Source organism: Oncorhynchus gorbuscha, linkage group LG17 (genome assembly GCF_021184085.1).
Source record: "Oncorhynchus gorbuscha isolate QuinsamMale2020 ecotype Even-year linkage group LG17, OgorEven_v1.0, whole genome shotgun sequence".
NCBI lineage: Eukaryota > Metazoa > Chordata > Actinopteri > Salmoniformes > Salmonidae > Oncorhynchus > Oncorhynchus gorbuscha.
In genome coordinates, this window is record NC_060189.1 from 31,258,500 (window position 1) to 31,273,839 (window position 15,340).

At 42.8% G+C, this 15,340-nt stretch overlaps 2 protein-coding genes across 2 annotated transcripts; both read right to left on the reverse strand.

Annotated features, from left to right (window-relative positions):
- Nucleotides 1-1,146: 1,146 nt before the first annotated feature.
- On the reverse strand, nucleotides 1,147-4,823 carry LOC124001407 (membrane progestin receptor beta-like; the record flags this gene model as incomplete). The annotated part of the gene is made up of 5 exons (XM_046308148.1): nucleotides 1,147-3,070; nucleotides 3,171-3,386; nucleotides 3,482-3,751; nucleotides 3,901-4,093; nucleotides 4,759-4,823. Coding segments are annotated over 5 exons (1,080 nt in total), but the record flags the coding sequence as incomplete, so codon positions are not given.
- A 489-nt stretch (nucleotides 4,824-5,312) lies between these two features.
- On the reverse strand, nucleotides 5,313-6,847 carry LOC124001242 (interleukin-17A-like). The gene is made up of 3 exons (XM_046307885.1): nucleotides 6,797-6,847; nucleotides 6,136-6,311; nucleotides 5,313-5,755 (listed from the first exon to the last, which is right to left on the reverse strand). The coding sequence occupies exons 1-3, from the start codon at nucleotides 6,827-6,829 to the stop codon at nucleotides 5,524-5,526; spliced, it is 441 nt and encodes a 146-aa protein (XP_046163841.1). The 5' UTR covers nucleotides 6,830-6,847; the 3' UTR covers nucleotides 5,313-5,523.
- Between the last annotated feature and the right edge of the window lie 8,493 nt (nucleotides 6,848-15,340).

Here is a 15,340-nt window from a genome sequence, read left to right on the forward strand (position 1 = left end):
CAACCCGGTTACTCAACCCTGCACCTTAGAGGCTGCTGCCTATGTACATAAACATTGAACACGGGCCACTTTAATAATGAAATGCTGGTCACTTTAATAATGGAACACTGGTCACTTTAATAATGGAACGCTGGTCACTTTAATAATGGAACGCTGGTCACTTTAATAATGGAACGCTGGTCACTTTAATAATGGAACACTGGTCACTTTAATAATGGAACATGGGCCACTTTAATAATGGAACGCTGGTCACTTTAATAATGGAACACTGGTCACTTTAATAATGGAACACTGGTCACTTTAATAATGGAACACTGGTCACTTTAATAATGGAACGCTGATCACTTTAATAATGGAACGCTGATCACTTTAATAATGGAACACTGGTCACTTTAATAATGGAACACGGGCCACTTTAATAATGGAACACTGGTCACTTTAATAATGGAACGCTGGTCACTTTAATAATGGAACGCTGGTCACTTTAATAATGGAACACGGGTAACTTTAATAATGGAACACTGGTCACTTTAATAATGTTTACATACCCACTTCATATGTATATACTGTATTCTAGTTAAGGCCATCCTATTAAACTATTGCTGTACATATACTATTCTGTCCTACATATTCTACAGATATACAATACACAACAATAGACACAAATCTAAAGTAAATTAATGGAATTAAGAAATATAGAAAAGTTAGGATGAGCAATCTCGAGGTCCGGAGTATATATATATATATATATATCTTTTAGATTTGTGTATATTGTTTTGTATTTTTAAATACTACTGCACTGAGCTAGGAACACACACATTTCACTACACACACATTATATGCTAAATATGTGTATGTGACTAATACAATTTGATTTGATCGGATTTATTTGGTGAATACAGGGCTGTGTTTGAGGCGGATTGAGAATGTGGTAGAGGAGCTTTAGCATAACATCACCCCAGGGTTCTGATTGAGACATACTGTAGCAACAGGGTCTAACCTAAAAATAGCCTTATCTTCACCGACACACAGTCACTCATGCACCCATGCATGAATGTCCTTTGTGTTCGCAGTGGCCATGGCTCACTAAACCTGTATATGTGTCTGTATTAGTGTGAGTAGGATCACATTGTTGAAAGATGCATGTGTCAGAAAGTTTAGTTTATTGTTTGAAAAATTACGTTTGAAACAGAGTGAACCTAAACAGTGTGAACCTAAACAACGTGGACCTAAACAGAGTGAACCTAAACAGTGTGAACCTAAACAGAGTGAACCTAAACAGTGTGAACCTAAACAGTGTGAACCTAAATAGTGTGAACCTAAACAGAGTGAACCTAAACAGTGTGAACCTAAACAGTGTGAACCTAAATAGTGTGAACCTAAACAGTGTGAACCTAAACCGTGTGAACCTAAATAACATGAACCTAAACAGTGTGAACCTAAACAACGTGAACCTGAACAGTGTGAACCTAAACAGTGTGAATCTAAACAGAGTGAACCTAAACAGTGTGAACCTAAACAGTGTGAACCTAAACAGTGTGAACCTAAACAGTGTGAACCTAAACAACGTGAACCTAAACAGAGTGAACCTAAACAGTGTGAACCTAAACAGAGTGAACCTAAATAACATGAACCTAAACAGTGTGAACCTAAACAACGTGAACCTGAACAGTGTGAATCTAAACAGAGTGAACCTAAACAGTGTGAACCTAAACAGTGTGAACCTAAATAGTGTGAACCTAAATAACATGAACCTAAACAGTGTGAACCTAAACAACGTGAACCTGAACAGTGTGAATCTAAACAGAGTGAACCTAAACAGTGTGAACCTAAACAGTGTGAACCTAAACAACGTGAACCTAAACAGAGTGAACCTAAACAGTGTAAACCTAAACAGAGTGAACCTAAACAGTGTGAACCTAAACAGTGTGAACCTAAACAATGTGAACCTAAACAGAGTGAACCTAAACAGTGTGAACCTAAACAACGTGAACCTAAACAGCGTGAACCTAAACAGCGTGAACCTAAACAGCGTGAACCTAAACAGCGTGAACCTAAACAGTGTGAACCTAAACAGTGTGAACCTAAACAGTGTGAACCTAAACAGTGTGAACCTAAACAGTGTGAACCTAAACAGCGTGAACCTAAACAGCGTGAACCTAAACAGCGTGAACCTAAACAGTGTGAACCTAAACAGCGTGAACCTAAACAGCGTGAACCTAAACAGTGTGAACCTAAACAGCGTGAACCTAAACAGTGTGAACCTAAACAGCGTGAACCTAAACAGTGTGAACCTAAACAACGTGAACCTAAACAGCGTGAACCTAAACAGTGTGAACCTAAACAACATGAACCTAAACATGAACCTAAATTGTTAAATGCTTCTCAATAGGAACATAATCACAGCATGAATGTGCTTGGAGTAAAAGTGTTCATCTTTGCTTCACAAATCACAAATCTCCCTGCAGTAGATAGTAATGACAGTAGACACTGCCTCCCTATGGCCAAAGATGCACACTACAAATGAGACAACAACATACATAAGCCTATGATCACCAGTGAATTATGTTCAAAACAAATAAGTGACCATAAAAGCTAGCTATCAAGTCATCGGATGAAGTCCTTATAATGTATAAGAATTCATCTTACAATCCCCAAATCTCTCTCTCCTTCCCCTTTTACCCTCTCTTCCCCTTCGTTCTACCTCACACCAGATCTCTCTTTCTCCCACTCTCTATCCTCTCTCTACCTCCTCCCCCCAACTGTCCTCCTTCCTCAGCCTCCTCTCCACCAATCTCTTCATGACCACAGCTGTCAGCACGCTACAGAACACCAGGGCAGGAAATGACACGGCTGCCACCAGTAGGCGGCACTCCCCGTACTCCCTCGTCAGGGACGCCCGCCGGGACAGGAAGTCCTCAAACACAGCTTCCTGTTGGGTCAGCGTGCAGAGGGAGAGGAGGAAGTGGAAGAGCTGGTGCCCGTGGCCGATGATGTCACAGTGCCCAGGAAAGAAACGCTCAGGCATGGGACAGGAGAAGAAGAACGCTGCCAGGAGGAACAGCAACACCTGTGTGTGACATCAGAGTGTCAGATTGTGTAGAAACCTCTCCCCAACCTCAATCTTCTCTATCTCTTTCTCCATCATTCCCCCTCTCCCTCTCGCTCACCTGTATTGCGTGTAGGGTCATAGCAGGGTCGTCTCCCCAGGTCCTGCTGACCAGTCTATGTGCCACAGGACTGCTGTCTAGCAGGTACGCCAGACCGGTTGGCACGACCTGGCACAGCTTACGATGGAGTGGGTACGGGTGGCGGTAACTGAGTTTGGCAAAGCAGCAGCAGGCACAGGACAACCAAGCCAGGAGAGCTGCTGCAGGGAGGAACACCTAACAGAGGAGAGGTTTGTTCGTAACTTTCTTCCTTTGTCCACTCATTCATTCACTCATTCACTCATTCACTCCCTCATTCACTCATTCCCCACCTCTCCTACTCGACTGCGTCTCCATGCGGGATCAGAGCTGTAGAAGTATAGAGCCAGGGCACAGCCATACTGGTACACAGCCACTCCCACATAGTCCAGGAAGAATAGGGCATAGTGGGCCAGCTCGGAGTGGGACTGGAGCAGGTGGGCTGTAGCGCTGCAGCACAAGTAGGTCAGAAGAGACAGGACGTAGTAGACCAGCGGTAGACAGGCCAGGTCCAGGTAAAGACCCAGCCCGTCTGGTCCATTCAGGGTCAGGCCCACGAGACCCTTAGGAAGGGTGATGAGGTTTAAATAAAAGGTTTAAATCTGCAGTAATTATTTTGGACACAAAGACGCACATACAAATGCATACATACAAAATTCATCTAAATCTAACCCTAACACACACTGAATTACACAAAAAAGTATTGAAGTACCCCTCCACACATCACAGCAAACACAGAGAACCTCAGGGCAACGCAGACTCCGGCCAGCAAGTGGCTCCACACGTTGATTGTCTCATTGTGTATCTGGAAGAGGCTGAGGAAGTAGAAGCTCCAGGAATGGCCCACGGGCCGGTAGCCAGACAGGATGTAGGGCTCACGGAAGAGAAGGGGGACCTCAGTGTCTCTGACGGTGTGGGGAAGAGAAGACAGAGAGGAGAGGAAGGAGGAGAGGGAACTCATGGGTTTTAGGGAGAGGGAGACAGATATACTGGGCATGGTGGAATTGGGGGCAGAGGGAATGAGGGGGTAAGGAGAATGGGGAACCTGTGAGGAGGTTTGAGCTGAGGTGAGGGGGTCTGTCTGTAGAGGGAAGGACGGCAGGTTGGTAACTGTGTTGTCATACTGAGTTTAGTCGAATTTGATGAGATGCATGCTTTGCCCAAAAAACTGGATAACACAATAAGAGGTGTACATGATTGTACATTTACAGACATAACTGTCATTGGACAAACACGTTACTAGACTTCTCATGCCTCTGGTATATCCTCTGCCATATAATGCTCCTCTTTCAAAACAACATCAACATGCTGCTGACTAATCTGGTTACATATACTCACAGTGATCACAAAGACAAACCAGGAACTCAACCTTATGAATAACAGTTAGCAGAAGACATACTTGTAGATGTCTACTATAAACTAAACCAGAAAGCCCTGAAGAAACATGTTAAAAGTGGATGTAGGAGAAACAAACCTAATAAAACAGAACTTTGAATTCCCCCTTTTAACACGTATATAACAAGTATAGGCTGCTGTTCCACAGGGGTGAGAGAAGGAAAAAGGAACTAACCTGAAACTCTCCCTTTCTGGACTCTCCCACCTCTGACTACTGACTGCAACTTTATGTGTATCAACATTTCACTCCCACCGATCCCAGACATAATTCCCTCATTATAGGGATCTATTTTGCTTGGCCATCTCTCTCACTCTCTCACACACACACACACACACACACACACACACACACACACACACACACACACACACACACACACACACACACACACACACACACACACACACACACACACACACACACACACACACACACACACACACACACACACACACACACACACAAGGGTAACAGACGGTATGTTCTACCTCATAGCTCTTAGTCAGCTTAATAAAACAATGAGTCTCCTTTTCTTAATGAATGTAAGAATTTGTTTCCAATTATGCTTATTTTCCTCCCAAACACAAACTGCAGACCACGAGGATAATCAGTCATGAGACATTCTTTAAATTGTAGTAACTTCTACTGCTGATTTTTCAATTCTGATGAATGGACTGGACATTCTATTCTACTTCAAAAAATAATATACTTCAAAAAGTTTAAGACAATTGGGTTTTAAACATGTTTTTATTGCTCAAATAGAACATATGTCAATGGGGATCTTTTTCTTGAATTCTACTGAACTATTCACAGTCAATTCTTCTGGCTTAGTGGGATTAACAAATGTTGGACTTTAAATTAAAATACATTACATTTGGATTGAATTAAATGAATAACCAAACAAAGTAAGGCCACAGATGTAGTGTACTGCAGGCTACATCAAGTAGTCCTTGCCCATGCACAGGTGCACCCCACGGCCACAGACAGGAAGGAGGCGCTGTAGCACTTCCTGGTGGCTGCAGTGTAGAGTACCACAACCTGCTGGTAGATAGGTACAGAGTTCTGCCCGTAGCGCATGTACTGGCTGCTGTTGGTGGGGTAGACACAGTACATAGAGCTGCACTCGGCCTCCCACATGGTCTGAGGAATACGGTTCTCCACTGTAGTGCTTCTAGAGATGAAAACAGAGAGAGAAGAAAATAAATCAACAACAAATGTTTAAACCTACGGATAGTATTCACAGGCTTTACATAGAGCTTGTATTAAGATTGTAAGACAGTCACATAACTCAGATCGAGGTCAATTTTTTTTTTTAAGGATTTCTTTAGGTACAGTATCAAATAGTGTAGTGTGTGTGTTAATGTAAATTTGCGGTAGGTAGCCTAGCGGTTACGAGCATTGGTCCAGTAACTGAAAAGTCGCTGGTTCAAATCCCTGAGCCGACTAGGTGAAAAATCTGTCAATTGTCCTTGAGCAAGACACTTAACCCTAATTGCTCCTGTAAGTCACTCTGGATAAGAGTGTCTGCTATAGTATGTAAATGTAACTCACTTCCAGGTCCAGGGTGACAGAGAGCGTGTGTGAATGTTCCCATTTCCCTCTGATTCCTCTGTGGGAATCTTGTAGAAGTCTGAAGGGATGATCAGTGTTTCGTTACACCTCTCCTTTGTCACCTTCATTCCTTTCGCCATGGTCAGGCCCAGCAGCATAGACACACAGCACACAACCTGAGGATGGGAAGAGATGGAAATACAAGTAAATATGTTAGAAGTTATCTAACAAAATGAACAGTGCTGAAACTTAAGCACAAAAACAGGCTAAACAATCAATTAAATGAATAAAATTGTCCAGATCGGATGTGACTCTGCACTGTACTAATAAATACATTAGAGATGATGCAAGCAAAGAGTTTTTCGTTTATGAGATCAATTCATTTGCACATCACAAGTACATGGCAAAGAAAGTATGGCAAATAAGTACATGTATGGTCATCCTTATTAGGCAGCTAGTAGCCTAGTGGTTAGTGTTGGGCCAATAACCGAAAGGTTGCCATTTTGAATCCTTGAGCCGAGAAGGTGAAACATCTTTGGATGTGCCTTTGAATGAACCTTAAATGCTCTCGATAAGAGTTTCAATTATTACATACAATTTTCAGTATAACAAAAAAAAAACATTAGTAGTAGCTCTATCACACGCTGACTGTTATACTCACCAGGTACTTCGACACGTTGCTTTTGAGCTCCATCTCTGATCTCTGTCTGTCTATCCGTCACGTTTTTATGTCGAACTTCTTCCTCCGGGTGTGAAGTATTTATCTGAATGCCTTGAGTGGAAAATCTGCACGTAATATGGAAAACAGATCAAAAATGAGATAATATCTCTGACCTGACCTGTTTGTAGACCATTTGAAACAAAGGGGGATTCTGCAGATCTGAAATAGTTTGCCTTATCACTAAATCTACTTCCAGGCACCTTCGGTGTGGAAACACCACGCAAAAAGGTGTTCAAGTTCACCCAAATTACAAAATTACATATGGGTTTCCTTACCCTGTAAGCAGTCAATAGACAGAGTATGACAGCAATTCATACTTAGGTTTATTTTCCCTGCACTGTTTCGATATGGTAATTTTTTTTGCATTTGTGGCACAAATCCCGTTCAAGACTTAGTACAAATATCAACATTAGTCACTTATACAATTGAAGTCAGAAGTTTACATACACTTAGGTTGGAGTCATTAAAACTCATTTATCAACCACTCCACAAATGTATTGTTAACAAACTATAGTTTTGGCAAGTCATTTAGGACATCTACTTTGGGCATGACACAAGTAATTATTCCATCAGTTGTTTACAGAGATTATTTCACTTATAATTCACAGTCTCACAATTCCAGTGGGTCAGAAGTCTACACTAATTTAACTGTAAATTTAAACAGCTTGGAAAATTCCAGAAAATGATGTCATGGCTTTAGAAGCGTTCTGATAGGCTAATTGACATCATTGGAGGACACATAAACTACTGCAGCATAAATCCTGGAGGCTGAGACACGAGGGGTCAGGAGACACTGTGGCCCCATCCGAAGATACCCCCGGACAGGGCCAAACAGGAAGGATATAACCCCACCCATTTTGCCAAAGCACAGCCCCCACACTACTAGAGGGTTTCTTCAACCACCAACTTACCATCCTGAGACAAGGCCAAGTATAGCCCACAAAGATCTCCGCCACGGCACAACCCAAGTGGGGGGCGCAAACCCAGACAGGAAGATCAGATCAGTGACTCAACCCGCTCAAGTGATGCACCCCTCCTAGGGACGGCATGAAAGAGCACCAGTAAGCTAGTGACTCAGCCCCTGTAATAAAAGAAAGAGGGGAACTGGCCAGGCAGGGACTACACTCAATCATATGACCCACTGAAGAGATGAGTCTTCAGTAAAGACTTAAAGGTTGAGACCGAGTTTGCATCTCTCACATGGGTAGGCCGACCATTCCATAAAAATGGAGCTCTATAGGAGAAAGCCCTGCCTCCAGCTGTTTGCTTAGAAATTCTAGGGACAATTAGGAGGCCAGCGTCTTGTGACCGTGGCGTATGTGTAGGTATGTATGGCAGGACCAAATCAGAGAGATAGGTAGGAGCAAGTCCATTTAATGCTTTGTAGGTTAGCAGTAAAACCTTGAAATCAGCCCTTGCCTTGACAGGAAGCCAGTCTAGGGAGGCTAGCACTGGAGTAATATGATCAAATTCTTTGGTTATAGTCAGGATTCTAGCAGCCGTATTTAGCACTAACTGAAAAGTTTATTTAGTGCTTTATCCAGGTAGCCGGAAAGTAGAACATTGCAGTAGTTTAACCTAGCAGAAACAAAAGCATGGATTAATTTTTCTGCATCATTTTTGGACAGAAAGTTTCTGATTTCTGCAATGTTACGTAGATGTAAAAAAAGCTGTCCTTGAAATAGTCATGATATGTTTGTCAAAAGAGAGATCAGGGTCTAGAGTAACGTCGAGGTCCTTCACAGTTTTATTTGAGACGACTGTACAACCATTAAGATGAATTTTCAGAGTCAACAGAAGTTCTCTTTGTTTCTTGGGACCTAGAACAAGCATCTCTGTTTTGTCTGAGTTTAAAAGTAGAACGTTTGCAGCCATCCACTTCCTTATGTCTGAAACACAGGCTTCTAGCGAGGGCAATTTTGGGGCTTCACCATGTTTCATTGAAATGTACAGCTGTGTGTCATCCGCATAGCAGTGACAGTTAACATTATGTTTTTACACTGCTCAAAAAAATTAAGGGAACACTAAAATAACACATCCTAGATCTAAATGAATGAAATATTCTTATTAAATACTTTTTTCTTTACATAGTTGAATGTGCTGACAACAAAATCACACAAATATTATCAATGGAAATAAAATGTATCAACCCATGGAGGTCTGGATTTGGAGTCACACTCAAAATTACAGTGGAAAACCACACTACAGGCTGATCCAACTTTTATGTAATGTTCTTAAAACAAGTCAAAATGAGGCTCAGTAGTGTGTGTGGCCTCCACGTGCCTGTATGACCTCCCTACAACGCCTGGGCATGCTCCTGATGAGGTGGCGGATGGTCTCCTGAGGGATCTCCTCCCAGACCTGGACTAAAGCATCCGCCAACTCCTGGACAGTCTGTGGTGCAACGTAGCGTTGGTGGATGGAGCGAGACATGATGTCCCAGATGTGCTCAATTGGAGTCAGGTCTGGGGAATGGGCGGGCCAGTCCATAGCATCAATGCCTTCCTCTTGCAGGAACTGCGGAAACACTCCAGCCACATGAGGTCAAGCATTGTCTTGCATTAGGAGGAACCCAGGGCCAACCGCACCAGCATATGGTCTCACAAGGGGTCTGAGGTTCTCATCTTGGTACCTAATGGCAGTCAAGCTACCTCTGGCGAGCACATGGAAGGCTGTGCGGCCCCCCAAAGAAATGCCACCCCACACCATGACTGACCCACCGCCAAATCGGTCATGCTGGAGGATGTTGCAGGCAGCAGAACGTTCTCCACGGCGACTCCAGACTCTGTCACGTCTGTCACATGTGCTCAGTGTGAACCTGCTTTCATCTGTAAAGAGCACAGTGCGCCAGTGGCGAATTTGCCAATCTTGGTGTTCTCTGGCAAATGCCAAACGTCCTGCACGGTGTTGGGCTATAAACACAACCCCCACCTGTGGACGTCGGGCCCTCATGCTACCCTCATGGTGTCTGTTTCTGACCATTTGAGCAGACACATGCACATTTGTGGCCTGCTGGAAGTAATTTTGCAGGGCTCTGGCAGTGCTCCTCCTGCTCCTCCTTGCACAAAGGCGGAGGTAGCGGTCCTGCTTCTGGGTTGTTGCCCTCCTACAGCCTCCTCCATGTCTCCTGATGTACTGACCTGTCTCCTGGTAGCGCCTCCATGCTCTGGACACTACGCTGACAGACACAGCAAACCTTCTTGCCACAGCTCGCATTGATGTGCCATCCTGGATGAGCTGCACTACCTGAGCCACTTGTGTGGGTTGTAGACTCCGTCTCATGCTACCACTAGAGTGAAAGCACCGCCAGCATTCAAAAGTGACCAAAACATCAGTCAGGAAGCATAGGAACTGAGAAGTGGTCTGTGGTCACCACCTGCAGAACCACTCCTTTATTGGGGGTGTCTTGCTAATTGCCTATAATTTCCACCTGTTGTCTATTCCATTTTCACAACAGCATGTGAAATTTATTGTCAATCAGTGTTGCTTCCTAAGTGGACAGTTTAATTTCACAGAAGTGTGATTGACTTGGAGTTACATTGTGTTGTTTAAGTGTTCCCTTTATTTTTTTGAGCAGTGTATATAGTGAAAACAATAGTGGTCCTAAAACGGAACCTTGAGGAACACCGAAATGTACAGTTGATTTGTCAGAGGACAAACCATTCACAGAGACAATCTGATATCTTTCCGACAGATAAGATCTAAACCAGGCCAGAACTTGTCCGTGTAGACCAATTTGGGTTTCCAATCTCTCCAAAAGAATGTGGTGATCGATGGTATCAAAAGCAGCACTAAGGTCTAGGAGCACGAGGACAGATGCAGAGCCTCGGTCTGATACCATTAAAAGGTCATTTACCACCTTCACCAGTGCAGTCTCAGTGCTATGATGGGGTCTAAAACCAGACTGAAGCATTTCGTATACATTGTTTGTCTTCAGGAAGGCAGTGAGTTGCTGCGCAACAGCCTTTTCTAAACATGTTGAGAGGATTGGAAGATTCAATATAGGCCGATGGTTTTTTTATATTTTCTGGGTCAAGGTAGCTTTTTCAAGAGAGGCTTTATTACTGCCACTTTTAGTGAGTTTAGTGAGTTTGGTACACATAGAGAGCCGTTTATTATGTTCAACATAGGAGGGCCAAGCACAGGATGCACAGTATTGTTCTTATTTTCCTCAATTAAGTTGGAAAATTAGGACGATCGAGCAGCAGTAAGGGCTCTTCGATACTGCACGGTACTGTCTTTCCAAGCTAGTCGGAAGACTTCGAGTTTGGTGTGGCGCCATTTCCGTTCCAATTTTCTGGAAGCTTGCATCAGAGCTTGGGTATTTTCTGTATACCAGGGAGCTAGTTTCTTATGAGAAATGTTTTTAGTTTTTAGGGGTGCAACTGCATCTAGGGTATTGCGCAAGGTTAAATTGAGTTCCTCAGTTAGGTGGTTAACTGATTTTTGTCCTCTGACGTCCTTGGGTAGGCAGAGGGAGTCTGGAAGGGCATCAAGGAATCTTTGTGTTGGCTTGGCCTCAGACTCCGACTCGCTGCTTAATGGGGAAAACCGGTTGAAAGTTTCTGTCGGCTGAATGAGCGACACCGGATGAGCATTCCTACAACATTTCAAATCAAATCAAATCAAATCCAATTTTATTTGTCACATACACATGGTTAGCAGATGTTAATGCGAGTGTAGCGAAATGCTTGTGCTTCTAGTTCCGACAATGCAGTGATAACCAACAAGTAATCTAACTAACAATTCCAAAACTACTGTCTTATACACAGTGTAAGGGGATAAGGAACATGTACATAAGGATATATGAATGAGTGATGGTACAGAGCAGCATACAGTAGATGGTATCGAGTACAGTATATACATATGAGATGAGTGTGTAGACAAAGTAAACAAAGTGGCATAGTTAAAGTGGCTAGTGATACATGTATTACATAAGGATGCAGTCGATGATGTAGAGTACAGTATATACATATGCATATGAGATGAATAATGTAGGGTAAGTAACATTATATAAGGTAGCATTGTTTAAAGTGGCTAGTGATATATTTACATCATTTCCCATCAATTCCCATTATTAAAATGGCTGGAGTTGGGTCAGTGTCAATGACAATGTGTTGGCAGCAGCCACTCAATGTTAGTGGTGGCTGTTTAACAGTCTGATGGCCTTGAGATAGAAGCTGTTTTTCAGTCTCTCGGTCCCATCTTTGATGCACCTGTACTGACCTCGCCTTCTGGATGATAGCGGGGTGAACAGGCAGTGGTTCGGGTGGTTGATGTCCTTGATGATCTTTATGGCCTTCCTGTAACAACGGGTGGTGTAGGTGTCCTGGAGGGCAAGCTGGGCTTGCAACACAGCTATCTTCGCCGTAAGGCGATCGTTCTCCTGTATATTACAGTACAGCTGTAATATACAGCGGCTGCAATTAGAAGGCATCATGTTAATGTTACTACTTAGCTTCGGCTGTTGGAAGTCTTGACGAACCATGTCCAGATAAAGCGTCCGGAGTGAAAAAGTTGAATGGGAAAAAACAAAAATATAAATGGTAATCAAAAAGTAAAAAACGTAAAGTTGTCAGGTAGAAAAGTAAGGTTGGCAACAAAACGCACAAAATGGACAGCAACACGTAAACAAATCTGCAAGTTGTGACCGGAAATGGCGGCAGTAGTCAATGAGCTACTGTCTTGTGATGCAAGAATGCAGTATGTATGTGATGCAGTACCAGTCAAAAGTTTGATGATATGATACTAACTTCAATCTGAATTATATTCAGAAATTTAATCTGAAGGTTTCTTTGAATCATTACACCACACACACGATTTCTAGCCTGTGACAGCCACCAAGCTAGAACTGACACACCCCAAAATGTAAAAACCTATTGTAAAAACCTACCTAGCTAGCATTAGCATGAAGCAATAGATTTGTGCTACATGTTCCCGTAAGAGACAATCAGCGATTTATACTAGCTTCAATCTATTATCCCCATAACGAATATAATCCCTATAATTGTATTCTGATATTATATGGGTTATTTGAATCAGTAACGTTACACCACACACACGATCTGTAGCCAGCTGACAGTCAGTAGACGTGCATCCCATACTGAATTGTCAAAAGCCACACACCCTTGTTTCAAGTTGAGCGCACACACAGCATTGCTACCTCATTGTCACGCGCTGACCTTAGAGAGCAGTTTTATGTCTCTATTTTGCTAGGTCAGGGTGTGATGTGGGGTGGGCATTCTATTTTTTGTTTTCTAGGTTTCTATATTTCTATGTTTTGGCCGGGTATGGTTCTCAATCGGGGACAGCTGTCTATCATTGTCTCTGATTGGGAATCATACTTAGGTAGCCCTTTTTCCCTACTTTCAGTGTGGGTAGTTAACTTTGTTTGTGGCACTGTAAGCTTCATGGTTGTTTTGTTGGCGACATTTTAAAAGAAAAGAAAATGTACGGTCACAACGCTGCACTTTGGTCCACTTCTTTTGACTGCCGTGACACTCATTAATAATATATCTAGTCACATGTCCAGGGTTTCTGGTTTTATTTTAGCTTCCAGTATTGAGTGACTGTCCTGGCCAGGAAAGTTCAAATCCAAAATTGTATCCATCACCTTTGTTGGTATTGGTATTTGGTATTAACCTGCAATTTGTAACATATCATGCCAGGAAAATAGGCAGTAACTGCTGTTTAAGGGTCAAAGGTAATTTTAGAGGTCAGGGACAATTAAAAAACTGAAGCCATTTTTCTCAGTTCAACGCTATGAACAGTTACTGCCTTTTTGCTTGGTAGGGCGGTATAGCACAACCCATTACACCCCTTTGTTGATCGTTGTTTTAGCCTGTTGCATGCATTTACTCTCTTATCTCAGCGATCAACCGCATTGGCTGAACAGATAAGCAGTTGTGAGATACTCCTACCTCCTCCTACCCAGTTGTAGTCTAGTCATTCCGTACACTCTAAACTACACAAATACACAACAGTTTTATTATCTATCTCTCCATCGAGATGAAACTCTGTTCTAGATAGATGCCTCCAATGATAGGGCATCCTCATGTGCTCTCGACTACCCAACCATTGCACAGATGAGTGAAAGGCTGACTGCATCCAGACACTGTCCCATTTTAAAACAGGTTACATCTACCACCTTAACAAGCCCTCTCAACCTGGGAAACGTGCACATGCACACAGTCAGATGCTGTCCCAGGGAGGGAGGGAGGGAGGGAGGGAGGGAGGGGAAGAGAGAGGGAGGGAGGGATGGAGGGAGAGAGGGAGAGAGAGAGAGAGAGAGGGAGAGAGGGGAGAGAGAGAGAGAGAGAGAGAGAGAGAGAGAGAGAGAGAGAGAGAGAGAGAGAGAGAGAGAGAGAGAGAGAGAGAGAGAGAGAGAGAGAGAGAGAGATTAGTGGAGGCTATACACAGGTTTTCTCCCACTCACTTATTTTTCAGTGGGCATTGCATATTCTCACTTCTTAATCCCCATGATGCTATCAATTATATAAGGAGGATGAAACAGATCATAATGCTTAGCTTAAAATATATTTTTATAAAGCATTATTTCCCATTTTAGTCCCAGAAATGTGCACACGGCGGAAGGCCTATGAGAGAATGTTCTAAAATGCAATTAGCAGGTGTTGGGTTCCAATTCTCAGAGTAAAAAACTCTACGGACACTATGAAAGCTTAAACCAAGTTTATTCTTCCCAGAGGATCAATACAGCTGCATTAGACAAAACATATTTCCACCAACACAAGTATATATAATCCAATTTAGATGCACTCCTCCTTCTCTCCAACCCTGACATCTGTTATGGTTCAACAGGATGACGAAGTGATGGGGTAATAAACCGTTCCTCCTCCCTTAAGGTGACCTGACCTCAACCCCCTTGATGCCTAATCCAAAGCTCTCCACCCGTATCACCCATAGCACTCCCTTAACACCCTCCCCTCTACCCAGCACATTCCAAAGCCATCTGGCTCCTACAGATAACCATTTAACTTCTGATGTAAAAACCAGTCTCTATCACTCCTCAGATACTCTAGTATTACTCCTGATGTATCATGTCTCTAGTATAACAATGTTCCAAGTTTAACCCAGAATCTAACACAGGAAAACACAGTTCTAAAATGTGTTGTATACATGCAAGCGGACAGAGATGGGAATACGGTTAGAAATGTAGAAAGAGGAGAGATAAAGATGCAACAACTGTCATGGGTTGCTCATATGATTAGGATAATGCCTTTCGCTGCAAGACATTTAAATACATTTGAAAGAATAGAACAGGAGAATGCATATGAGGATGTCTTCATAAAATAATTGGCTCCACGTTTCTATGGTGGGATTTTGGCTATAGACTACTTTGAGCAAGATAACACATGCTTCATAATATGAAGTAAAATGTCCAGGTTTCAAACAATTTAAGGACATAAAAAATATAGAAATGCTAATGATAGGCCTAACCTTCAGGTAAAACCTTCCCAATTAAAT

Excerpts from the sequence above, each read along its gene's own strand:
- LOC124001242 (XM_046307885.1), bottom strand. The coding sequence starts at position 6,829 with ATGGAGCTCAAAAGCAACGTGTCGAAGTACCTG. Across the intron at positions 6,312-6,796 it reads GCAACGTGTCGAAGTACCTG|GTTGTGTGCTGTGTGTCTAT; the intron begins GTGAGTATAACA and ends TCCCATCCTCAG. Across the intron at positions 5,756-6,135 it reads CTGTCACCCTGGACCTGGAA|AAGCACTACAGTGGAGAACC; the intron begins GTGAGTTACATT and ends TTTCATCTCTAG.